At 43.3% G+C, this 27,831-nt stretch overlaps 1 protein-coding gene across 1 annotated transcript; it reads right to left on the reverse strand.

Moving 5' to 3' along the window:
• Positions 1 to 13: 13 nt before the first annotated feature.
• DPY19L4 (dpy-19 like 4) lies at positions 14 to 27,831 on the reverse strand (the record flags this gene model as incomplete). The annotated part of the gene is given in 18 exon segments (XM_056854255.1): positions 14 to 454; positions 2,429 to 2,587; positions 5,176 to 5,308; positions 6,674 to 6,756; positions 8,548 to 8,604; positions 9,812 to 9,932; positions 12,073 to 12,192; positions 13,289 to 13,447; positions 15,139 to 15,212; positions 16,959 to 17,057; positions 17,804 to 17,935; positions 20,001 to 20,135; positions 21,510 to 21,633; positions 22,225 to 22,370; positions 23,933 to 24,054; positions 25,505 to 25,595; positions 25,972 to 26,096; positions 27,720 to 27,831. Coding segments are annotated over 18 exon segments (2,157 nt in total), but the record flags the coding sequence as incomplete, so codon positions are not given.

Here is a 27,831-nt window from a genome sequence, read left to right on the forward strand (position 1 = left end):
AAATCAATAAGAGGTATTTAAAAACATGGAAGACTGTTTTCTCTTGCAACATTGACCAGTCTTTTCCAAGGCCCTGGAGCACATTTCTCCATCTTGCTATACTACATTCAGTCTGCAGTATTCCAGTTGGGTCAACTTGTGGGCATTTGCATGTTCTCACTTGGTGTGAGTGTGTGTCTATATGGTGTACACACAACGTAGAAAAAGAACACTTTGTAAAATGACCTCATCCCATTTAAGAATTTTGTCCCCTAGAGTCAGTCTTCAAACAGAAGGTCTCCATGACTTCTCAGGACTGGAAGGATATCACAGTGTTGATTTTATATACAAAGTAGGATCTGTTCCAATATACTCGAGTGAAGTAATTCACATACGGAGAATAGTTCATTTTAATCTCCTGACAAAACCGTCCATATTTTGAATAGCCATAGCTGTCACTTTCTTCACAATACACCTGGCACAAAACAGAAAGAGTTTGCTTGTTTGTATGGACACTTTACTTGTAGCCCACCTTTCTCACTCAGACTCAAAGTGGACTGATAAGCTGGACAACATTTACCTTGCCACAGAGAAGTACGTCCTTGGGGTAGCATGCATACCCCAGATACAAACTGTACTAGCAATAATTAATGTTAGATCTCTTCTGCCTTATGGCAAACGACATTTTCAGGCTCTGGGTGTTTCGGTATTGTGACACACAATGCCTTCCAGCACCACTAGAGGGTTTTGTGGGACATTTTTTCTATCCCAAGATACACTAGAATTTGGCTTAGGCTATAAATATACCCCATCAAGAGCCCCGTGGCACAGAGTGGTAAGCTGCAGTACTGCAGTCCAAGCTCTGCTCATGAACCTGATTTCAATCCAGACGGAAGTCGGTTTCAGGTAGCCGGCTCAAGGTTGACTCAGCCTTCCATCCCTCCGAGGTCGGTAAAACAAGTACCCAGCTTGCTGGGGGTAAAGGGAAGATGACTGGGGAAGGCACTGGCAAAACCACCCCGTAAACAAAAGTCTGCCTAGTAAACGTCGGGATGTGACGTCACCCCATGGGTCAGGAATGACCCGGTGCTTGCACGGGGGACCTTTACCTTATAAATATACCCCAGAATACCATCTGTGAAAGATTTTCCCCCTGATTACATAAGCAGTGTTGGAGGATTCAGTCTCATGCACATGGGAGTAAGTCTAACTGAACACTGCTCAGAAAGAATTCCCAATACCTCACACAGGGTCAGGTAGATTAAATGGCAAAGAGCATAGTACATCTAACAGTGCTAGAGCAGTAAATACCTTTTGTACTCTGCCATAAGCCCAACTGCCAAAGTCACCAGTTACCAAGAATATATCATGCCTCCTTCAAGAGCCAACCAAGCTATTTTACTGATAGCCAAATTAATGAAATCACGGAGTCTGTTGACAATATACTTATACATTTTCTGCGACGTTTGACAGGCTCTCCAAAGTGTGTGGCGGGAACGGCACTTAGAATGGAACTTGCACAGTGTTCTTTTGAATCTAGGGCCTGGATTGCTGCCTTCAAATTAAGGCTGAAGGTTCTCTACTCAACTCCTAACATCCAAGGGGGCCTGTTACATAGATTAAAGGAAGATAACTACAGAGGGACGTGGGGAAGACATATAGATAGTAAACTGGTACTGCTTGACCTTCCACCATTAGTTCTTAACAACTTAAACTTTTCTGAAGCACTTAAATTAGTAAGGTCAAGGGTGAGAAATCTTGAGTGTGTTAGCACTACATTCCGCGCTAGGCGCGTATGTTCTACCCTTGCACTGGGGATTCCCCCTCCTGAGTTCGTGCCCTCTTATGTGAGCTTGCTGACAATCCCAAGCCATAGACGTGCCTTTATGCTTGCCAGATTAAATGCTTACCCAACTGCAGAGATGTCAGGTCGTTTTGCGAAAACTCCATACTCAGATCGAGTTTGTGAATGTAAATCTGGAGATATTGGGACTTTACACCATCTCTTATTGTTTTGTCAGCACTGGTCAGCTCCTCGGTTGCGTTGGATCACCCCAATATTGTCTAAATACAAACTTCCCTTGGAGTCCTGGGTGATATCCCACATAATGGGAGATATTCATCCTGATATCACTAGTTCTGTTGCAAGATTTTTGGCGGAGGTGATGTCGCTCAAACGTCAAAACAAAACAAGCACGTAAACTACGAGTTGAATGTTGAAACAGATTTTGTGATTTCAATGAGACTGGTTCAGGGGGAATATATTGTTATGGTATTAGTGATGCTATGTTTAGTAATTGTTTCTACTGTGTTTTAACCTTAAGTATACGTTGGGTGTAAATTGATTATGTGTTGTTGTATTGTGTATTATTGTTATGGTTAAGCTCAAGACCTTTGGTCAAAGGAGCTAGTAAATAAATGGAAATTATAGCCAAATTTTGCTACTTACGTGCCCATTAGCAATATCCAGTAAGTCTTTGATCCGGCACCCTCTCACAGGACTGACTTCATTGCAGATTGAATCCTCTATAACCAAGTAGGTTGCTTTGTATGATGTGAGTATCTTATATATATCCTCAGCTGATCTTTTGGAATAGATCTGGAAAATCTGTAGATTTAAGTATATTAAATAAAGATGAAAACAATGAATAATGTGGATTATTAAGCAGGTTTGGGTGATGCCATGTTTGATATAATGTACAGACACATACAAAGTAAACAGAAGCAGTTAGTATCACACACACGAAGCTGCCTTATACTGAATCAGACCACTGGTCCATCAAGGTCAGTATTATCTACTCAAACTAGCAGCAACTCTCCAAGGCCTTTCACAGCACCTATTACATGATCTTTTGAACTGGAGATGCCAGGGAATGGAGCTGGGACGTTCTGTATGCCAAGCAGATGCTGTGCCACTGAGCCATGGCCCCTCCCCTTCAAGAACACAATTACTGCATTTATTTTATCGATGATCAAGAGCTATTTTACACTGATGACAAACACAGACTGAATTAAGTATGCAAATACTCATTGACTGGAACACAGAGGCTCAGAGCTACAAACCGAGCTATAGTTAAGCACCACTTTAAATCAATGAATTAAACACTTGAACGCTAACAACATTTACATAGGTTCCTTTTTATTTCAACGGCACTTGCTTCCAAACAAACATGCTTGGAATCTTTCATTTTAAGATTTTTGCTACAGTCCTCCCAAGCAACTACACTTGTTGGGATCTTAAAGACTTACACATGCATTACAGCCTAAACTTTCACAAGCAAAAGCCTATCTCATCCAATGAATGAAGTATTATATGTGTGTGTGGGGGGGGTACAAGCATGAGAAGGGAAAGGGAGAAGAGATATCGTACAATGTGGCTAGAATACCCAGCATTCCAAGACTCTTGCAGGAAGCTGCCAAGTTGGAATTCACTATCTCAGTATGTGCAGAAAGTAAACATCCTCTTTTCAAGGACTATATACACTATTCAACCTGCATTTATCATCAATTGAGAGTGGTTCACACTAACTCTAATTGTACTGCTGATTCTTTTGTTTGGATCTTGTTTTCAACTCCTGTATTTAAAGTATTCTATCCCACTTCTAACTGTGTTCGGCGGCTTCCAGTAATAATTGTGTGTGTGTGTTAAGTGCCATCAAGTCGCTTCCAACTCACGGCGACTCTATGAATCAATGTCCTCCAAAACGTCCTATCTTTAACAGCCTTGCTCAGGTCTTACAAATTGAGGGCTGTGGCTTCCTTTATAGCAGGGGTGGGGAACGTCAGGCCCAGGGGCCATTTAAGGCCTGTGAAATCATTTGGTCTGGCCCTTCGTGGGTCCTGGCAGATCTCTAGTTCAGAAGGATCTAAGACTGGTGATTCGCCCCCTCCCGCGGACAGGAATAGCCTCTATTCAAGGCAGATGTGAGTTTGTTTTGCTGAGAAAAGGCACCTTTTCCCCCCCTTGCAGAAGAGTCGTTAGCTATGGAGCTGCTAGGACTGCCCAAGAAACTGTGTTAACCCTTTCCCGCCCAGGCCACGGAGAAACGTATTCCCGGTTGGATGCCTGCCTACTTGCCCGTGCCAGGGTGTGTGTGTGTGTCATCTGGGGCAGCTGCCTGCTTGGGGCTTGGTTGGCTAATTTTTAAGTTGATAATTTTGTATGGCCCGCGAATGATGTTATAAATATCCAAATGGCCCCTGGCGGAAAAAAGGTTCCCCACCCCTGCTTTATAGAGTCAATCCATCTCTTGTTGGGTCTTCCTCTTTTCCTGCTGCCTTTTCCTAGCATAATTGTCTTTTCCAGTGACTCTTGTTTTCTCACAATGTGACCAAAGTACGACAGCCTCAGTTTAGTCATTTTAGCTTCTAGGGTCAGTTCAGGCTTGATTTGATCTACAACCCACTAATTTGGTGGGGGTTTTTTGGCAGTCCACAGTATCCATAACACTCTTCAGTAATAATTAAAACTCAATAAAACAGAAATGGTTCTACAGGATATGAGTTCTACTATGTATTATACCATACCTGTATCTTGGAGTGCTGGGTCCTTTAGCCCTCCTTTGTTAGAAACAACAAACAGAAGGGTGTGTGTGCCTGTTTGCGTGTATAGTTAACTCCCTCCATTTGTCAACTGAATGCAACACTTTGTGTACCTGATGAGTCTGGTTTTAGTTCATCAGAGACTATGTGGCAATAAATTGGTTAGTCTTTAAGATGCCCCAGACTGTGTGTGTTAAGTGCCGTCAAGTCGCTTCTGACTCATGGTGACCCTATGAAACAAAGTCCTCCAAAATTTCCTGTCTTTGACAGCCTTGCTCAGATCTTGCAAATTGAGGGCTGTGGCTTCCTTTATTGAGTCCATCCATCTCTTGTCGGGTCTTCCTCTTTCCCTGCTGCCCTCAACTTTTCCTAGCATGATGGTCTTTTCCAGTGACTCTTGTCTTCTCATAATGTGACCAAAGTACGACAGCCTCAGTTTAGTCATTTTAGCTTCTAAGGTCAGTTCAGGCCTGATTTGATCTATAACCCACTGATTTGTTTTTTTGGCTGTCCACGGTATCCGTAACACTCTCCTCCAATGCCACATTTCAAAGGAATCTACTTTGAGGGTAGCTCCAGACTACCCTCTATAAATACTGCAGAATGCTCCAAAACATCAGAAACGTTTTCAAGTTGACAAGAAGACGCACTTACATTCTCGTTTCTCTTGTGCAGGTCTTCGTCACTGTACATGGGCAGATTTGTCACCATCCATCCAGTACACAGCTTGATCACGCCCATGAGCTGTGGGCTGCCAGCAAACACAGCAGCAATAGGCGCCTGCCTTCTGCAAAGACAACACACCTGCTCTCTCATGCTTTCTATACAACGGTATCCCTTAAAACTGTGGCAAGTTCTGGTCTTTAAAGCCCGCATCAATCACAATAGGAAAACCATGACCCCAACATAGGAAAACGCTGGGGCGTTTTTGTGGAGCGTTCAGTTAAAACCACCCCTCAGACGATAGCATGGTGCATTCCAGATGTAACAAACCGTGGATGAGCCTTCAGCTCACTCACATGATTCCTCTTCCCTTCACGCATCCCTCAGTACTTAGTTGTTTCAGGTTTTGCAGCAGCAGGGGTGTCAAACTCAATTGTTACGAGGGCTGGATATGACATAAATGTCACGTGGTCAGGCCGGACCACGCCTCGCCAGCCCAGATTGAGAGTGGGGTGGTCAGCTGCCTCGGCTGGCTTGCGGGCCGGATAAGAGCTCTCAAGGGGCTGGATCTGGCCCTCAGGCCTTACGTTTGACACCCCTGGGTTAGAGTGTCGGACTAGAATCCGGGAGACCTATGTTCAAACTCCCACTCTGCCAATGAAATTTGCTGGGTGGCTTTGGGACAATCACCCTCTCTTTATCTTCACCTACCTCACAGGGTTGCTGTGGTGAGGATAAAATGAAGGGGAGAATGATGTTGTGAGCTGCTTTGGGTCCCCACTGGCGAGAAAGACAGGGTATAAATATCTAAACAAAGAGTTGTTTCTGGTTTTGTGGAAAGCCACAGTTTGCTGTTGCCTCCGAGCTGGCAAACTATGGCATGTGCTTGCCTCTTGCAAACTATGGCTTGTCCCAACTCTGGGAACATACTTGCCCTGGTTTTCAGGGAAAGGGAAAAATTAGGTTGGCAGCTCATGCACAATAGCAAAATATGGCTTCCCACAAAACACACATGAACACACACATATGAAGCTGCCTTACACTGAATCAGACCCTTGGTCCATTAAAGTCAGTATTGTCTGCTCAGACCTGCAGCATCTCTCCAGGGTCTCAGGCAGGGGTCTTTCACATCACCTACTTGCCTAGTCCCTTTAACTGGAGATGCCAGGGATTGAACCTGGGACCTTTTGTATGCCAAGCAGATGCTCTAACACTGAGCCACAGCCCCTCCCCTAACTAATTAAAACCAGGAACAACTCTTCACCATGTGATGTGTGAATGGAGGAGGAATCGTAAAGGTTGCACAGAACATTCGTACTAACCCCAAAAGGGCAAGGTAAACAACCCATACATCCCCCAAAGAGTCTGAGCAAGCAACATATCTGGTCATACGCTGGCTATGTGATAAGCAACTATGATGAACCACAACTATTAAAAAAAAATTGCAGCAAGAAGAAATAAAAAACAAAATACTGAATGGGATACTTACTTTATCCAGGTCATGAGTCCTACTGTATCAGGGTCATAAAATTCTTGCAATTCTGAAAGTTCTGCCATTATCCTAGGAAAAAACTAAAAGGAAGCACCAAGGCTATGAACTGTGGGAAGACAAATTACAGAACTTTAAATCACGCAGGAAAGAGGACTGGCTTTACCATTAGATCAAGTTATCAACGCTCAGGATCACTTCCCTGTATTGGCCTTTATGGCTGAATACACTTTTCATAATACATTTTAATAGAAATTTATCCCTCCGACTTAAAACCACTCCAGTAAAAATGCTTATCAGATCATTAAGAAACACCTTTTGTAAATATAATTGTGCTAATGCTCATCATTGAACAATGCAGAAAAATAATAATAAAATTCAGTAATCAGTGCATGAATACACGGCATTATGTTGATGATCTAAAAGTAATTGATCTAAAAGTAATTGTTCTCCTAACAAAGAAGTTCAAAGGGAGAATCCAATGGGAAACTGCTGAATTAGAATTCTTTAATAAATTCAAGAGACTATCCCACCTCCAGCCTTAACAAGGTCTTCACATTCCTCACTCACTATAGGTGCAAATATCTTGCATATACCACCCGTTACAGATGTTAATTAGTCGAGCTATAACTCTGAGACTTTCTTACTGGATCTGCATACTATGTTTCATCCTGCATTTTCCTCAAATAGATTGTTAATATGTACATTGCCTACCTCTCCCCTCCCCTTCTGTTATTATAAATGCATCAGCCTAATGAATGAACACTTCACACATCTGATGAAGCAGTTTCTGTCTCATACAACCTTATGCTGAAATAACGTTAGTCTGTAAAATGCCAAGGATCTCCGGTTTTGCAATGCCATCTAGTGGCCACGATAGTTTTCTGACACATTTTGGGAAAATATTTTGAAGCTTAGGTACGTGTATGTGTGTGTATAAAGTGCTATCAAGTAGCAGCCAACTTATGGTGATCCCTTATGGGGTTTTCAAGGCAAGAGAACAACAGAGGTGGTTTGCCAGTGCCTTCCTCTGCATAGCAATCCTGGTATTCCTTGGTGGTCTCCCATCCAAATACTAACCACGGATTGACCATGCTTAGCTTCCGAGATCTGACGAGATCAGGCTATACCATGCTGCCTTCCCTCCCATCCATTACCCTGGATAATACTAAATACTATCATTTTAGCATACTATAGTAATATTTAGCATTTACACAGTTCTTTTATAGTTAAAACCCAAGCACTGAGATAGGGGGTGGGAAGAAAAGCCATGCTTTATTGGGGTCTGCAGGTCAGGGCAAAAGCCCAGGCTGAAAGCACACTGGCAGGATGTGGTCTATCTAAGGCATTTCAGAAAGAGTCAGGCATTCGTACCCGGCCCCAACACAAGGTGCTTGAGCTGTTTTCAGTAACACCCATTACCTCAGTAATCCTCACAACAGCCATGTAAAGGGAAACCATAATTCTCCTCATCTTGCCGATGGGAAGGGAGAGGGGCTGGGAGTGAGAAGGAATTAAAATGACTTTCCCAAGGGCCCATCGTGAGTTTGTGGCAGAGAATTTTCTGGGGTACAACTTATTCTCTCTGCCACTATGCCAGTGTAGCGTGCTGTATTGGTTAGTGTTGGGCTAGGATCTGGGAGACTCACATTCAACCTCCCACACCAAGACCATGGGAGCTTTCTGGGTGACACTGGGCCATTGTCACACCCTCAGCCTAACCCACCTCACAGGGTTGTTGTAAAAATAAAACAGACACAGAGAAGAACAATGTAAGCCACTTTGGATCACCACTGGGAAGAAAAGTGGCGTACAAATGAAGTAAATAAATTACATACACTATATTAACACTTGATGGGTGTATATTTTCTTACCTCCTTCCACAGACTGAAGCCTATGATAGTAGGAACAGCCATGCTCAGGATTAGAGCCTGAAATACCAAACACACAAAATAAGAAGAATTTCTTTGGTCCTCCCCCTCTGTACCTCAAATGCCTGCAGTGCTCTACAATACACCCTTTAAAAGTTTATTTCAGTCTTCAATCAAAGGCATGGTGTTGAGCCCATATCAATATACATGCCAGGTTTGATATCAGAAACTTCCCTTTCCTCCCCACACAGGTGCGCACAAACACATGGTTCACTTGTTTTTTCCTCAGTTTCACCCACACACTTCAACAACGGTGCGCCCTCCAGTCCGCTTTAAGGAGAAGACTGTGCAGTTTCCTGCCTAACAGGACTTCGTTTGCACTATCAAAACCCACCAAAACTTTTAATTTCTTCAATGACAGTGCTGTAGCAAGATTACACACAACTTTAAAACAAGGTATCTTTAAAAGAGAGCCAGTGTGGTGTAGTGTTTAAGGAGCAGTGGACTCTGATCTGGAGAACCAGGTTTGATTCCCCACTCCACCACATGAGCGGCAGAGGCTAATCTGGTGAACCGGGTTGGTTTTCCCACTCCTCCACATGAAGCCAGCTGGGTGACCTTGGGTGAGTCACACTCTCTCAGCCCCACCTACCTCACAGGGTGTCTGTTGTGGGGAGTTGAAGGAAAGGTGATTGTGAGCCGGTTTGAATCTTCCTCAAGTGGTAGAGAAAGTCAGCATATAAAAACCAACTCTTCTTCTTCTAAAAAGAAAGCTTCACATAGAGGAGAGGGCACTCCTTGGGGGTGACAGCAGGCTACCAAGAGGGGGGCACTTGCTGACACTGGGCATAGAGTTGCCAACTCCAAGTTGAGAAATTCCTGGATATTTGGGGGTGGAGTCTGGGGACGGCAGTTTGGACAGAAGAGGGACCCTAGCGAGGTATAAAGCCATAGAGTCCACTCTCCAAAGCAGCCATTTTCTCCAGAGGAATTGATCTCTGTAGTCTAGAGATCAGCTGTAATTCCAGGGGATCTCCAGCCTCACCTGTAGGTTGGCAATCCTCACTGGACACCTGTTTTCCTTCCCTATTTTGACATGATATCTACATTTGGCGAGACTTCCGTTTGTCAGGTCCTGGAAAATCCCCATATGTGCATAGTTTTGGAATGACTTGTTTCCCCAGCCCTTCAATGTTTTTTTAAAAAAATGTTTTTAATTTTATGTAGCTTAACATGAAGATATGACTAACACAGGCCAGGAACTCACCAGCAAGATGGGATGCACAGCTTTCAGTCGCATCCACTTGAAAAGGGTCATCCAGAACTCAGGGGAGCACACCCCAAATGCGGCAAGCATGCAAACGTAAGGGGTCCACAGATACTTCATTCTAGAAAATCACCACACGAATTCAAACAAGACTATCGTTATTGACAAATGATAAAACGCAACAAATTCCACAACAATTTCTCTGAATGCCCTTTGCTAGAGTTGGTTAATGCCCAGCACTTGCTGTAAGGAAACCTACAGCTATTTTCCTGCATCCATCTGTAAAGTACTTCCGCAGATTTATTTTAAGACTTGGACATGGCAATTGCTTACATGATGGCAGACAAAGCATACATTGGGAAGTCGCTTTTGAATTGACATAATCCAACAGGGCTGAATTCTTTAGGAGTGTGTACCTTGCTCTGACATTATTCCCTCACACTTAAGGAGTAAATAGTGGGTCCTTTTTGTATGAATGGAATTGAGCCATGGGCTCATTATCTCCCCCCCCGCCCAGAAAATAACCCCCTTGGGCATGGCTTTACTATTAACTTGCAAACAAGACCAGTTTGTCACAACGTATGAAACAACAAACTACGTTTGGATTATGCCAGCCACATTAGACTAGGAAACCATGGTTTGGCTTACCAACTTTGGCTTGTTGCCAATTTGGACATGGAGGCAAACTATGGTTTGAGCTACACTACAAAATAAAATTAAAGCCATGTGCAAGAGGGGAGGAGGGAGTCCGCGACATGCTTCTGCTACTCCAGCCATGGCTTGGAGGGCTGTCTGGAACAAACCAGTTTTTCCCCATCCAGAAGGGGAGATATCCCAGAATTCTTGTTAGATACCTGCATAGTAGGAAATGAAACTATTTGCTGGATGCTGAACAAAGTTCCACATTGGGAAGCCAAAGAGCCAGATGTACTCTTGCAACATTCAAACAAACTATAATACAGGAGATGAACATTAGTCCTTTCTAAAGAAGAGTATATGCACTTCTGCATTAATCACTTAAAGTCCTGTTGCTCTTGGCCTGGACAGAGGGGCTAAAATGCTTTCGCAAAAGTAATGCAACTTTCCAGGTTAATGGGGCATGCGAGGTTTTCACAAATGTCCCCTTTCCATGAAGAAAACATGACAAAAACTGTTGCTACATGAGTGCAGCAGTGCTCTCACAAGGGAACGGTTCAGCCCCCACTTCCTGCTCCAGCCTGCCATGCCCCTGCCTTACATTAAGCCTCTTTTGGGTTGTGGGCCTCCAGAAAAAATACAGGTTGGGGAAGTGAAGTGGGGTTGCAGGAAGACAAGGAAGGAACTGACAAAAACTGCTTCACCACCACATTACTACCGGCAGAAGTGTCTTCTGTAAGCAGAAAATGAAAACAAGACCCAAGTCCAAGTCACCACCATAAACACAAGCCAGGCAACCCCCTCCCTGACATGCGTGCCAAGTCCAACAGCAGCACATGAGATCCTTTTGCTTGGCACCCAGGCCCAGATCTCTGCCCAAACAACAAACATACTGGCAGCACGGCTGGTGGGGTCAGCAATGTGGGAGAAGGCAGCAGGTACGGCTTTGCCCAGCACCTCCTTCAAGCCTGCGGGGTCCCAAACCGAGTACAAAGCAAATCCCTTAAATACTGGCAGTGCCACTGAAGTGGCATTGCATTCCCCTGGCATTTGGGCAGCAAAAGGTTGCTTCCTGCTGCCATGCAGCAAAAATAAGTTGTTACGTTATTCTACAGAAATTAGTAGTAGCAGCTGTGCTGTCCTGCGAAGGGTGTGTTTGTCTAAGCAAGTGCAAAACTGCGAGAATGCTGGTTAGCTGCATTTGTGACTGATGCGAGGAGTCCATCTAAAAAAAATATTTCAGCTTAAAGCTTCACAACATGCTAGAAGTACAACTAGCTTTTGGAGGCATCTGTCAACAGCCTGAAGTGGTAGCAAAGAAAACTGATAATGACAAGAATGATCAAAACAGATGCCAGTAACACAAGGCAAAAAACAACAACAACACCCTCTCTTGTAGAAAACTTTTTGTACTAAACAAACTGTATCATAATTAAATCTAAATTATGAACTAACCTATAGGGTTAGTTCTGAAGGCATCCCTGCTTGCCATATACCTATACACATATATGCATATTATACGTACACACAGAGAGACGGAAACAAAGCACCTAAATACATCCAGCAAGTTAACGGCAATTATTTGCCATTTCCAACAGATGTAAATTTATTTTGAAAAACCTTACCCTTCCATCATCATTGTAAGTGACCCCAATGAAATTGTGTGCAGTACATGATACACAACTTCCGGCCTTTCCCCAATCCTCCCGCTCTCAAGGGTAGATGTTTCATTGATCAGTTCAGCACTGCAGCAGTTGGAAGAGAAAGAGACAAACACTTAATGAAGAGGAGAGATAGTTTGTTTGGTAACTAGTTATGGTGCCACAGCAGGATCTGGGAGACCCGGGTTCGAGATTTCCATTCTGCCATGGAAGCTTGCTGGATGATTTTGAGCCAGTCATTTTTGGCCTACCCTACCTCACAGGGTGGTTGTTGTCAGGATAAAATGGAGGAAGTGAGAATGATGGAAGCTACTTTAGGTCCCCATTGAGGAGGAAAGCAGAGTATGAAGATGAATACGAAATAAATGCCTAAGCAAACTGAGCAGTTTGTTATCAGTTTTCACGTTATTCATTATGCATTATCAGGAGACACACTTCTCTTCTTCACAAGGGACTTTGTACTTTGAAGAAGAAGAGTTGGTTTTTATATGCCAACTTTCTCTACCTCTTAAGGAAGAATCAAACTGGCTTACAATTGCCTTCCCTTCCCCTCCCCACAACAGACACCCTGTGAGGTAGGTGGGGCTGAGAGAGCTCTAAGAGAGCTGTGACTGGTCAAAGGTCACCCAGCTGGCTTCATGCCGAGGAGTGGGGAAACAAATCCAGTTCACCAGATTAGCCTCCACCGCTCATGTGGAGGAGTGGGGAATCAAACCAGGCTCTCCAGATCAGAGTCCACTGCTCCAAACTATCGTTCTTAACCACTACACCAAGATTTGGTGGTTTATACCAACCTGCTTTAGAAATATCTTCAAAATACTAATGCGCGGTGAAACGGTGGATCAAAGCCACAGGTTCCCACCATACTGCCAAAGTAACATATAGCACAAACATGCACTTTTAGTGACATGCTCTTAACTTATATACATCTTTCAACACCATTTTTAAGTTGGTAGGACAGAAGCCACAGGACAGAAGCATTCACACAAGCAGGTGGACATGAGTATCCCTGAATCCCATGTATTAGCTCTTCTCATGCTCACATCCCCATGTATGGTTTTTCCAGACTGGAAACCCCTTTCACTGCAACTGGCAAAAGTCAACTGGTGACATTCAGCAACTGGCAGTCAAGATCATCATCATGATAGCATTGAAACAAGTAGGCTGGAGGTTAGCTTACCTAGTTCTGCTACAAATGACCTGACCTACAGAGAAAAGGCAAACGATGAGCACTAAAACATAGAAAGGCAACAGTGAGGACTGAGTGAGCCGCAGAAAGAAGTCTTGGGATGGTGTCTGAAGCGACTCTTGACAAAGGAGCCAGTTCATTGTGAAGTTCCTAAAGGGAAGGGGGGGGGGGAGAAGTCATAAAGCTGCCGAGTTCAGGGTCATCCCTATCCATAGCATTTTCTTCATAAGTATATCCCAACATCAAATGGTTCTCTAAAAATATGGGGAAATGCCTTTGAAATAAAAGTGAGAAAGGATGCTTGCAGTATACTTTGTAAGCACTTTGTGCTTTTGCAATGCCCCCAAATACTGTATATCAAGAAATGTTAGATTCTGTAATCAGTATAAATTATGCAAGTCGATTTTGCAGACTTGCTTTACAATTACCATTTTGCATAGATTATTCTGCTTCTGTGAGTTGTGAAAAGGTTTACAGAGGCATACAGGTCACTGAAACAGGACTTTTAGGCAACAGTTCTGTCCTGAGACTTCTCCAGGGGTATGCGTAATACTGCTATGGAAATAGATCACAATGGGTAGCCGTGTCAGCATGTCTGTAGCAGTAGGAAAGAGCAGGTAACACCTTAAAGACTAACAAAGTTTCTGGCAGGGTATGAGCTTTCGTGAGACACAGCTATTTGAAGAAGTGAGTCACAGGTAACTGAAGAAGGGAGCTATGACTCATGGAAGCTCATGCCCTGCCAGAAATGTTGTTAGTTTTTAAGGTGCTATTGGACTCTTGCTCTTTTCTAGTGCTATGGAGAGCCAGTGTGGTATAATGGATAGAACAGGGGTGTCAAACATATGGCCTGGGGGGCGGATCCGGCCCCTTGAGAGTTCTTATCCGGCCCACAAGCCAGCCATCCGTGCCCAGTCTTGATTTGGGCTGGTGAGGCATAGCCCAGCCAGACCAAGTGACATTTATGTTATACCCGGCCCTCGTAACAAATGAGTTTGACACCCATGGGATAGAGTGTCAGACCAGGATCCTGAGGGAGTGGGGTTCAAACCCACACTCTGCCAAAGAAGCTTGCTGGGTGACTTTGGGCCAGTCACGCACTCTCAGCCAAACCCTCCTTCATGGGGCTGTCATGGGAAAAGGAAGGAGGGGATAGCAGATAGGGGCTGTGGCTCACTGGTAGAGCATCTGCTTGGCATGCAGAAGGTCCCAGGTTCAATCCCCGGCATCTCCAGTTAAAGGGACCAGGCAAGTAGGTGATGTGAAAGACCTCTGCCTGAAACCCCGGAGAGCCACTGCTGGTCTGAGTAGACAATAGTGACTTTGATGGACCAAGGATCTGATTCAGTACAAGGCAGCTTCATGTGTTCAACTAGGTTGTGAGCCACTTTGGGGCCCCAATGGAAAGAAATGTGAGTTAACAAATACCTCAAATATATCCTAAGTACAGTTTCACCCTTTTAAGTCCACTGAAGTTCAAGGACTTTGAAGGGAGCGACTCTGCTTAGGATGGCACTGTAAAGCATGTAGGCAACTTTTACGACCACAGGGGCTAGCACCTCGAAAAAGCTGATAAGTCTTCGGAAACTCAGTTTTCTGGCTAATACCACATTCTGTGGCTTTTGCAAAACTGCAGTCCACAGGGATCTGTTTATAGGAAGGTGTTTTCCAATGAACATCCGTCAGTAACATAATAGCCTCAGTGAATCAAGTTGGAGGCCCTTGAAAGATATTGCCAAGTAGGACAGAAATACTCGGGTAGACTCAGCATGGTGACCTTTGTCTAACTCATACAACATTAAAAAAAATCAAAAAAGAAAGTAGTATCTCTTTAAACTTACTTTGTTTTGTTTAAACCCAGTTTTATTTCGAGAACCTTCATTAAATGCTCGTTTTCTTTATGAGGAACAAATGTCTGGAAAGCAGATGGGAGTCTTGTTAGCACCAATGTCAACAAGTTTCACACGCTTCAGTCAATACAAGACAGCTACAAGTGCATTAAATAAGCATCTCTAGTAAAAGTAATATTTTCTATTAGAAGGCAACTGTGTTTGTACAAGAATCCTGCTATGCAGGGTTCATGGAGGATAGGTCCACCAATGGCTACTTGCCATAATGACCAAAGGGAACGTCCCCAATTCAGAGGCAGTTGATCTCTGAATACTGGTTCTAGGAGGCAGCATTAGGGGAGAGCCTTGGCCTCTATGCCCTCTTTATGGGGCCTCCATGGCAACTGGTTAGTCACTGCATGAAAAAGGATGCTGGGCTAGATGGACCACTGGTCTGATCTAGCAGAGCACCCCTTAAAAAGGTAAAGGTCCTCTGTGCAAGCACCGGGTCATTCCTGACCCATGGGGTGACGTCACATCCCGACGTTTCCTAGGCAGACTTTGTTTACAGGGTGGTTTGCCAGTGCCTTCCCCAGTCATATTCCCTTTACCCCCAGCAAGCTGGGTACTCATTTTACTGACCTGGGAAGGATGGAAGGCTGAGTCAACCTTGAGCTGGCTACCTGAAACCGACTCCCATCGGGATCGAACTCAGGTCATGAGCAGAGCTTGGGCTGCAGTACTGCAGCCCACCACTCTACGCCACGGGGCACCTCTTAGGCTCTTATAAACTTCTGCTTTCAAAGGTAGGTATCTGTTAACCACCTACTTAGGAAACACTTGGAAAGCATCCACAGAAGTAATGCTAGCAATAAAAGAATAAAATAGGCATAACATTAAACACAGCAAAACAACAACAACAACTCAGTGGAGAGAAGGAACAACCAGGAGTCACTTAAACAGTGGAATGGACACAAAAAGAGAAAACACCTATCAGGCCTTGGTCGGAGGACACCATAACAGAGAATCCCCAGCTGCAGACTGTATCAGCAGCAGCTTCCTTAACGGAAAGGCATTCAGAGTAAGATCCTCCCTGAAGAAGTTATTGGGATTCTGGAAAATATTCAGTCTTAATGGGCAATATCCTGTGAATGATATGCTGCTTCTGAGAGTCAGGGAACCGGCAGGATTCTGCAGGGGAGGGCTACAGCTCATGGGGAAATCACAGAACTCACTTTCAGCCCTCTCATATAAGCTGTTCTGCAAACAAAGCAAAATTTTGGCAGGTTGATTTCTGCCAATTCCTCCCTTTTGCTGCAGCCCCTGCACCATTTCTCACCCTGTTACCATGGACCCCTCTGACTGTAGGGTGCTTTGAGGAGTTGGGGGGGGGGAGGAGAGCAGAAGGCTGCAGAGGCAAAAGGGAGATGTCTGTTCCACCAGCTCATTCTGTTTACTGTCCATAGTTCCAACTGAATATAATTCTCTTCTTTTGCCATGGTGGTGACTGCCTTGGAAAACAGCTTATTTGTTCATCAGTTTAGTCCATTCTTTCTTTGCGAAAGGCAGAAGGGTTGGGAGGGTCCTCTCCCAAAGGTTAATTTAGCTAAGACAATCAGATGCAGCCATTAAGAACATAAGAACATAAGAAAGGCCCTGCTGGATCAGACCAAGGCCCATCAAGTCCAGCAGTCTGTTCACACAGTGGCCAACCAGGTGCCCCTAGGAAGCCACTAACAAGACGAGTGCAGCAGTACCATCCTGCCTGTGCTCCACCGCACCCAAAATAATAGTCATGCATTATTGTGTTTAATTCAATTACACCATCTTACCTTCATTACAAGGTTTAAAGTCACTGTTATTGTGGATACCAAATAAAAATAAAATACTTTCAGCATCCTTGAAAAAATTGTCCCCTTTTTGGTATTCATCTGTAAAAAAAACAAAAAACAAAAAAACATGGGAGCACCTGTGAGAAACAAATGGCTTGGAAATCTGCCCCCCCCCCAATACCTCCTCCTCTTCCTCCAGAATTCTGTAAACTCTCAGGAGCTACAGCAGCCAATTTTGCCCTCTCAATTGTTGCTCTCTTTAACTGAGTCAACATGCCTTGCCTCCAGTAGCGAAGCCAGAAGGGAGAATGAGCTTAATCGAGAATAGCTATAATAAATATTATACAATCTTTAAGTCGAGAATGGGAAAGTAACTGGAATAGTTAGGAATGCAATAATAATAAAAGCAGATATAATAGCAATGGTTATAGAACAGTAGATTAACTTTTTTTTTTTGATGATATAAAATGCGAGTTTTTGTAAAGGCAATTGTTTACCGGAACCCCGAGAAGGGTGAAAAAAAGACTGTGTGGATGTGTATGTTTGTTATTGTTTTGTTTTATAAATTTTTAAAATAAAATACGTTAAAAAAACATGCCTTGCCTCCCTGGGGAATACCCACTCTTCATCAGGCCAGATTATTTTATTTAGCCTAGTTCTTCTGAATACTTAACTAGTCCATCCCCTGCAAAAAAGGTTTACAGAGATCCCTGTCTCGCCCGTAGGTAAGCCTGGTTCCGCCACTCTTGTCACTGGCACAAGCCACCCACATTGCCCTAGGAAGAGTAATCAGCGGGAAGCAGACCAATAGCCAAGCTAACAGATGAAAACACCATTATTATTACCTGGAGGCATTTTGCAAGCAGTGCAGCTGCAACAAGGCTCAGGAGGGGAGACACCAATAAAGCTGGATTCTCAAACTGCAAAAAGTAGCCCAGGAAGATGGAAAATAAGTAGATTTTGAACATCTCATGGACCTGTTGAGGAGAAAGACATGTGCTAGCAATGGAAGGTCAGAGCTGCAACAACTATAACCCTGTGCATTTACAATTTAAACAAAAATTAAAAGCATTTTATACTTCTGGCCTACCATGTTGGGAAGGACTGGTGGTGGAAAGCATTATCAAGTTGCAGCCACCTTATGGCAACCCCATAGGGTTTTCAAGGAAAGAGACATTCAGAGGTGGTTCACCATTGCCTGCCTCTGCGTAGCAACTCTGGACTTTCTCGGTGGTCTCCCATACAAGTAGTAACTAGGGCTGACCTTGCTTAGCTTTTGAAATCTGACAAGATCGGGCTAGCCTGGGCCATCCAGGGAAGGATTAGAGCAGGGGTTTTTAAATTGATAAATTTATCAAAGAGATAATAAACAGGATTAAAATTCCAACATTCTCCAACATCTTTAAAAATCACATCAGCACACACATTTCATACTCTTTCACCACTCTTGTCTCGTTATGAGCCAACCCACCACTGAGAATAATTAGCATATTGTATAAATACTAGGTACGTAATTTAGAATGGCATCTTTTAAGCTAAATTGTTATTTATAGTTTTTAATTGTGTGTTTTAATTTATGCCATACATTTGCATTATAATGTATTATTGTTGGAAGCCACCCTGAGCCCGACTTGGTTGGGAAAGGGCAGGGTATAAATTAAATTTTAAACATATAATATAGGATGGCCAACACGGTCTAATATTAATGCTTAATTTCTCAGCATAACAATTTGTGGGGGTGGTGGGAGGCACTTATGATTTAAAGGGTCCCTTTAATTGCTTTTTGACTAATTCTTAGGACCAGTTCTTAGGACCAAAGTGCTTCAGTTCAGTTAGCTTAATTGTAGGCTCATTTTTTTAAAAAATGTATTGCAATATGTGGCAATACAATATACTGCTGACGAGAACTGAACTGTAAGATCTCACGTTCCATCTTTACAACGATGCAAAAGGTCCATGTAATTTGTCAAGTAGGTCCTGCTCCTTTGTTTCAGGATCCTCTGTTGTTATAAACATATTACAATTTCAAATTCAAAGATAATTTGTTTTAAAACCTAGTGAGGCAAGAACCTACTACAGAGAACCAACAAGAGGAAGTTCCAGCTCCACGGGAGTCCCTCAGAACACATGTAAATTACTTTTATGGAATGCAGCCAATGGCTGAGACCCAACACATGAAGCTGCCTTATACAGAGTCAGCCCATTGATCTATCCAGGTCAGTATTGTCTCTTCAGTCTGGCAGTGGCTTTCCAGGGCCTCCTCGGGAGGTGGTAAGCTCTCCTTCCATGGAGGTTTTTAAGAAGAGGTTAGATGGCCATCTGTCAGCAATGCTGATTCTGTGACCTTAGGCAGATGATGAGGGAGGGCATCTTGGCCATCTTCTGGTCACTGGGTGTGTGTGGGGGGGGACATAGTTGTGAATTTCCTGCATTGTGTAAGGGGTTGGAGTTGATGACCCTGGTGGTCCCTTCCAATTCTATGATTCTAGGTGGAGGTCTTTCTCCTCACCTGTTACCTGGTCCTTTTAACTGGAGATGCCAGGAATAGGGATGGGAATAAGGTCTGGCATTTGATGCCAAAAGAGAGAGAAATCGGCAACTTGCCCACTCCTTTTGATCATGAAAGCTTCTTTTGACCAAGTCAGCCCACCAGCCCATCAAGTTTAACACTGCTTATTTTGATTGGCACAAAGAACCCTTCCCAGCTCCAGCTACCCAAGATCCTTTAACTGCAAATGCCAGGGACAGAACTTGAGACCTTCTGCTCACAAAGCACGTTCAACCACTGAATGAATTGCTCCTCTTCCACACACTCACAAGTTCTTTAGGATCTGGGCCCATGTGTTTAGGATCAGGATGTCAGGACAGGTTTGTGCATTTCTATCTTACGACTGAAGAACCTAGCAATAATTTTTTGCTTATTGAGCGCTTATCCCAAAAGCTATCTGACAGGCCAAGCTTTAGAAGGATGGCAGGAGAAAAGTACCATGTACTTACAGGTACATATTTAGTTAATAAGCTTTTTTAAACTATTCAAAATACCTTTTCTGTCTGTGCAAGTGCTACAGTGTCTAGCAGGAAGAGACACACAGCCTGGACAAACAATAGATAGTGACTGTATTCCCACATCATCATAAAAGTGTATGTCGAGGCGCTCACCAACAGGTAGGAAAACCTCTGCAGCAGAAGAAGGAAGCAAAGAGGGAGAGTTAAAAACAAAACAGACACCCTAGTCACAAAGCAAGTCCGAATTCAGCCCCTCCCCAACAAGCCTAGAAAACTGTAAGGCTGAATTGAACACTTAGGTTGGGGTCTAGATCTGAGGGTTACATTAGAAACTCTTGCCACTGCAAGAACACATGAACACATGAAGCTGCCATATACTGAATCAGATCCTTGGTCCATCAAAGTCAGTATTGTCTACTCAGACTGGCAGCGGCTCTCCAGGGTCTCAGGTAGAGGTCTTGTCACATCATCTACTTGCCTAGTCCCTTTAACTGGAGATGCCGGGGATTGAACCTGGGACCTTCTGCATACCAAGCAGATGCTCTACCACTGAGCCATAGCCCAGGTTAAAATAAAACTTCACATTATCGGGACACCCAAGATTCTCACAAGAGCCCACAGGCTCCACCAGAGAGTTTCAGGGCCAGAGTATACATTTCTGATGCATTTTATCTATATATGGCTCTCAAAAATGGCTGCCTATCCCATTGTTTTATTCCACCTTTCCTCCAAGGAGCTCAGGGGAATGTATGTATTTAAAGTCCAAAAAATATAGCAGTAGGACAGAGCCCCACTGAGATCAGAACTCAGGTTGTCTCTGGAAAGACCGTAGGGAAGGGACCACACTAAACTCCTGCAGAAAGGCATGCCAAAACTCTGATACTGCGAGGGAAGAGGCCTGGTTTCTTGGAGGCCAACCTGGCTACTGGCTATGAAGAAAGGCTTAGTGAGGTTCCAACAGGAGGCCTTAAAAAGACTGGCAAGTATTCATATGGCAGGTGAATCACTCCAAGGTCATTACGATCTTGCCAATTAAGGGCTTTAAAGGACCAAACCGGAACCTCAACTTGTGCTTGGAAACAAACTGGTAGACACTGTGGATTTCTCAAAACAGGTCCAATGTCACTGTAAAGGTACAGGTCCCCTGTGCAAGCACCGGGTCATTACTGACCCATGGGGTGACATTACATCCTGACGTTTCCTAGGCAGACTATGTTTATGGGGTGGTTTGCCAGTGCCTTCCCCAGTCGTCAACACTTTACCCCCAGCAAGCTGGGTACTCATTTGACCGACCTCGGAAGGATGGAAGACTGAGTCAACCTTGAGCTGGCTACCTGAAACCGACTTCAGTCAGGATCAACCTCAGGTCGTGAGCAGAGCTTGGACTGCAGTACTGCAGCTTACCACTCTGTGCCACGGGGCTCATATAATGCCACTGTACCAGCTCACATTCATCCATGAGTGAGCAGCAGTACTGCACCAGCCAGAAGTTTGTATGATAAAATATTTATCCTAATACAATTCATTTCAACATTTATAGCTTACCTCGGCAGAAGAATTTGTGCTGCTCTTTAAGTAGCCTGTAAGAGCTGCAACCTGACATGCAAAATATGGGAGTGCCCAATTTTCCCTTGACGGAATTGAGTAGTCTATTCTGGTTGTATCTGCCCTGAAAAAGAGATGCAAACAAAAAGTATCAGACACATTTACGGAGTTATTTCTGGAAGAATATTAAAAGACCAGATTTGGCTATTGCTGTTAACAGCGGCTGCATATTAGTTCTTGAGTCTTCTAATGATAAGGATTTTTTGGGAACTGATCACATACAGCCTTGCTATCTAACCCAACATGAGTTATATGGCTAAGAAGCGAGTTCCATTCAAATAAATGTTTTAGCAACAGAAGTCACATTTTTCCTATCATCACTTGCAATGAAAAAGCAAGATTCTCTTCAAAAAGAATTCATAGTATTTTCCAAGCATTAAGAACCATAACAGCACAAACATGACTGGTGAAGCAATAGGCAAAAATGCCATTCATTTGACCCACTTTATTTTTCTAACATTTCCAATCGTAGTATATGCATCTCCACAATAATGAAAGGAATAAATTAACAGAAGGTTTCATAAAATTCCTCTACAAACAGAGCACAGAAAGCAGGGGGGGAGAGAGGAAAGGCTTTAGACTAATTTATTCAGCTCAAGACAGTAAAACAGAAGAGGTAAGTGAAACATTATTTAAAATTGAAAGTTTGCTTTACCTGTTAATAATGAACCAGGCAACTGTTAGCATCCCTGCTAGCCAAGTTCCACTCATCAGCCAGCTGGTTACAAACAATGCAGTGACGTAAATGCCCTGCAGTCCAAAAACTATGCCAATGTAAAAATACACGGGCTCTATAACTTCCTAAAAATGAAAGAGAAGTCTTTTTTAAAAATAGAAAACAAGTCACAAACAAGTACCACAACTGGGAATGGAAAGAGAGGCACAACAGACGTGAAAGGTTGGAACAGGGGTCCCTAACGTGGTTCTCATGGGAGACATGGCACCCGCCAAGTGATTTTAGAAAGGGGGTGGGGCCAGCTGGGGTTACTGGAGATTTGATTGGCTGTGCACGTTTCTAAAAGCACTGCTTCAGCTGCCACCACAACACAAGGCTCATCACGGTATGACTGAAGGTAAGCTGCAGCAGCCATTTTGTGGCTGGCTCCACTTTCTCTAGCAGCCATTTTGTGGCTGTGCCCACCATGCTGTGTCAGAACTCCAATGGTGCCCACAGGCTCAAAAAGGTTGAGGACCCCTGGGGTAGAATGAATGTATCTCAGCAGCCTACCTACCTTAAGAAAAACAGAACTTTCTGTTGTATCCAAAAATAACACCTCACATGTTAAATCATAAGAATATCCATAGGCATAACAGACATATAGGAGAACTGGCTGAGAACCTCTCTTATTTAAAAACAAAAACAATTCTAGCAATGTAGCTTTTTAATACACAAAAATGTAGATATTTGTTCTCTGAAGGATCCAAGTGCTCCTACATACATTTCAAGTATTTATACATGTACCTTTGAAACATTACAAAAACCACCTCACATACATTCTCTCAGTAGTCCTTACCATACAATACTATTGTTTTCCCCAGATTACGGATTATAACGTAGCATCTTGTCTAAGGCTACGGAGTGACTACAACGGTCAAAGTGGACTTTAAATCAGAAACTTGCTGGCTCACAGCTAATTTAGCCACAAATTTTGTATCACTCTAGCCATGCAAGAGATAGAAAAGCTGCATCCCAAACCCTGACAACACTTCAGTATAGTTCATATAGATATGACAGTGTGGTACAGCAGTTAGAGTGTTCGACTTGGATCTGGGAGACTCAGGTTTGAATCTTTATTCTGCAGTGGATGCTCATTGGGTGACCTTGGGCCAGTCACTCACTCTCAGCCTAACCCACCTCACAAGGTTGTTGTGATGATAAAATGGAGAATACAAAATGATTTAAGCTGCTCTGGATTCCCACTGGGGAGAAAGGCAGGGCTTAAATGTAAATAATAAATAGCTAATTTTAAAAAGTAAGTAACTTTGTTGTTGTTCTAAACAGAAGATTTCTGTTTGTAAAAGAATGTCACACTCATGCAAGCTTATCTTGATCTATGCAGCATTCTAATTTATTACCAGTGCCATCCTAAGACTTATACCTTTCTATGCCCACTGATTTCAACAGAAGGATGCAACTCTGCTTGCGGGGGCACTGTTAGCTTTGCCTCTTTATCCTTGTCTCCCTGCTTGGGTAAAATGTGGGTTCAAACAATCCAGAATGTACAGTGAACCAGCATTTTCTGGACCCATAATGCACTTTTAAGGCACCATTAATCAGGTAGGAGCTGCATCTCTATATGCGGGGATATTACTCTGAACTAAAGGAAGCCACTTGCTTTAGGTTGTGTGAGAGAGATACCTACTTCACTGCCAGATGCTTGATATAACGCACTGGCAATCAACTCAGGATATAAAGTCATTGTCTGCACTGCATTAATGGTCTTCAGTGACAGAGTTCTGTTGTCCCGGGTCAGTTCATACACACCTGAGGATAAGGAAAAGAACGGCATCATCTAAGAAACTTCTCGTGGTCAAGAACGATTCCACTTTGAAGGCTAATTTCATGACTGCACGGCTTCTTTCCATGGGCTGGAATTTTATACAGTTTAAAATGTCAACAGCAACATGCTCCATAAGGAACTGCTACATGATATCATAATGTTCACACAGAAGGCAATATTAGGCTGGTTTACATCTCCTCATTTGAAGAACTAGATATTCAGGGTTTAGGAAGGATGTCAATAAGCTGGAAGGAGTCCAGCATAGGGCAACGAAGCTGGGGAGGGATTTGGAGACCATATCCTATGAGGATAAGCTGGGAATCTCTATGTTGGAGAAGAGACGCTTGTGAGGTGGTAATGATTGCCACCTTCTGATACCTAAAGGAATGCCATGCAGAAGATGGGGCAGTTATGATTTCAGTCATGTTGGATGACAGGACTTGGACTAATGGATATAAACTACAGCCAGAGAGGTTTCATCTAAATATGAGGAAGAACTTCCTAATGGTGAGGAGACTGATGGTGAGGACACTGAAACAGCCTCTCTAGTGAAATGGTGGATTCTTTGCAACCGAGGTTTTGAAGAATCGATTGGATACCTAATCCCTGGGCCCAGCAGGTGCCTCACTCCAGGGTATGCTGATACTGGCCCTACCTTCCACATATACAGATAAGCCCACAGCATAGGCTTCGCAGTGAACATACGAAGCTGCCTTATGCAGAGTTAAACCAGTAGCCCACCTAGCTCAGTACCACATACTCGGACTGGCAGTGGGTGTCAGGCACAGAAATCTCTTTCCCAAAACCGTCCACCCAAGACCCTTTAACCATCTTCAAGTACTTGAAGGGCTGTCATATAGAGGAGGGTGTTGAGTTGTTTTCTGTTGCCCCAGAAGCAACGGGTTGAAATTAAATCAAAAGCGTTTCCGTAGACATTAGGAAGAATTTTCCAACAGTTAGAGCGGTTCCTCAGTGGAACAGGCTTCCTCGGGAGGTGGTAAGCTCTCCTTCCCTGGAGGTTTTCAAGCAGAGGCTAGATGGCCATCTGTCAACAATGCTGATTCTATGAACCTAGGCAGGTGATGAGAGGGAGGGCATCTTGGCCATGGAGTAGGGGTCACTGGTGTTTGTGTGTGGGAGTTAGTTGTGAATTTCCTGCATTGTGCAGGGGGTTGGACTAGATGACCCTGGTGGTCCCTTGGAGTCTTTTGCATGCAAAGCACTCAATCCAACACTGAGCTATAATTCCTCTTCTCCTACGCCTGCTTTGAAATCTAGACCCTTACCGGCAATTTGCCAGCTGCTGAGCTTCAGTTTTTATGATAGCAGGCAGATATGGAGAAAAAGCACCGTGGGATCTTAAATTACTTGTGTGTTTTAAGTTTCATTACAGAGAACTTAGCTTTCAGCGTGTAGTAGGTGCATTTGTCTTACCTCTTTCAAAGGAAGGTGCCCTCAACAATTCTTTATAAAATGAGTAATACACAGCACTATCGCCCTGAAAGGTGATTTCTCGCTCAAGCTCCTAGGGGAAAAATGCCAAAAAAAGAATTATGCTATTACACAGTAGGAGAAATGACTGTATTTTTAGAAAGACAACATTTCTAACAAAACATGGGCAAAATGGACTTCAGTCTTTTCCAGTTAGCCACAGCTTTCCAGAAGCAACTTCCTCAAGTTCTTTTAAAGTAAAGATGCCAGGAAGTGAAACCAGTAACCAGTGGGCTTTGATTGTAATAACTCTGCATCGGATTTCACTGTCTGTTTTTTACATAGAGACTCTCTCACGAAGAAAAACCTATGGAGCAACTCTTGAGATTATAATAAACTTTGTAAGCAATAAGCCTAAACCGCACAATCAGATAATCAAATTTGAAGAAAGGACGCTTCTACTTCCTTACCGGCCTGCCGGAGAACCAAAATTTGCGTTCGTGATATGTTGAAAGGTACATGGCGTACATCATTCCACTGACGATGGCCGCAATGCAGCCAAAGAAAAGCTTTGCAAAACGTGGAATTAAAACATCTGCATGGGAAAGTATGTGGAAGAATGTTACAAACATGAATAAAAGCCATTCGAAAACTCATTTTGAGCATAAGATCATCCTTTCAAAATCAAAGCAAGGGTGCCCTTAATACCAGTCCACTTAATCCACCAAGGATCTAGATTAAGGTTTACAACAGTCCACAAGCTACATATTCTACCTCCTGCCAGTAATTTCCGGCTTCTAACAATCTAATGCACAGGGACGTGTTTTACGATGCATCCAGAATTTAAACATGATATTAAGGCCAATTCACACATGTTGGTTTCCCACTCGACACCTGACAGATGAGTGTCTAGGCGTGCGCTGCTGAAACGTGCTGACACAGAAGTTCTGCCTGTGAGCCTTTCCCAGCAAACCTAAGCATGCATATGGGAACCAGCCCTTAGTCAACAGACATCTATAGTTGTTTCCAGTCCAACTGGATTACTCATTATCCTGAAAAGGAAAAATAAAATGAAATGCTTTGTCTCTGAATGCAAACAAACTGTGGCACATTCCTTGAAATGGGCACACTTGAAAGAACTTATATTCTCATTAATATCTCTTTACAGATCGTAGATTAACTTTATTGTATTTTACCTGCTCCTAATTCTTCCCCCAGCTCCAACCATCTCAATTAAAATCTATCTTTAAACAAAATTCCTAACAATCATCTCATTCATTGCTTTTTATTTATTTATTTCACAAACCCTGCCTTTTTCTCTGATGGGGACTCAAAGAGGCTTCCATCATTCTCCTCTCCTCCATTTTACTTTCACAATAATCCTTTGAGGTAGGTTAGGTTAAAAGGGTATGGACTGGCCCAAGGTCACCCAGCAAGTTTCCATGGCAGAGTGGGGGTTTGAATCGGAGTCTCCCAGATCCTGACACTCTGTGTTCTTTTCTTTGTTCATTCTGAGTCACAAACTACATTCTATTTGCAAATATCCGTAACTAAGCTTGTAAGGGTTTAGTTAAACAACATAAATAAATCATCTCAACAACCCTGTGAGGTAGGTTGGATCCAGAGAGTACAATTGACCAAACAGTAAGCTTCTTGTTAATTTGAACCTGGATCTCCCCAGCTAATCAGGCAATCGAACCACTACCTTGCATGGGGTGAGGGGGTGCTGCCCACATTCGCATGCAGTCTGTCCCTTAGAATAGGTTTACTAAACTACAAATTTAAGGCAGCTTGAAAACAATCTAACTACAGGGGTACCCAGTCAAGGACGCCTGCTAGGTGTTAAGGTCCACGATCAAAGTAGTTCATTTAATATTCTCAGAATTCCACAGAGGAAAGCCTGGCAACCAAATCGCTTTCCAGCCACTTTACACACATTGTGCAGCATTGCCTCAACTTCAATGGATTTTGTTTGTAAAAAATGCTTGGCCAATGGGCCACTTTTCTGCAAAGCAAATGCAAAACCAACACCTCAGCGGACCTAGCTACTAATCATACACTATATGTTGCAGCCACATGCAGTTTCCAACACAAGGATTTTTAAAATATTTCCAAAGAAGAATTATGAATTTGTTACAAATAGGCACACCCTTTATACATTTGCATCATTTGACTAGGAAAGAAGAGAAATGCCAAGTAGAAAAAGGACTCTGCTTACATCTTGGAGATTTTTTTGGCTTTTGGCTTTCTTCATTTCCCTCTTCTGGAGCTCCGTCTTCTGTTTCAGTGCCGTCTGGCTTCTTCCTTTGCCTCAAATCTACAGTACCTTA

Source organism: Euleptes europaea, chromosome 8 (genome assembly GCF_029931775.1).
Source record: "Euleptes europaea isolate rEulEur1 chromosome 8, rEulEur1.hap1, whole genome shotgun sequence".
Lineage (NCBI taxonomy): Eukaryota > Metazoa > Chordata > Lepidosauria > Squamata > Sphaerodactylidae > Euleptes > Euleptes europaea.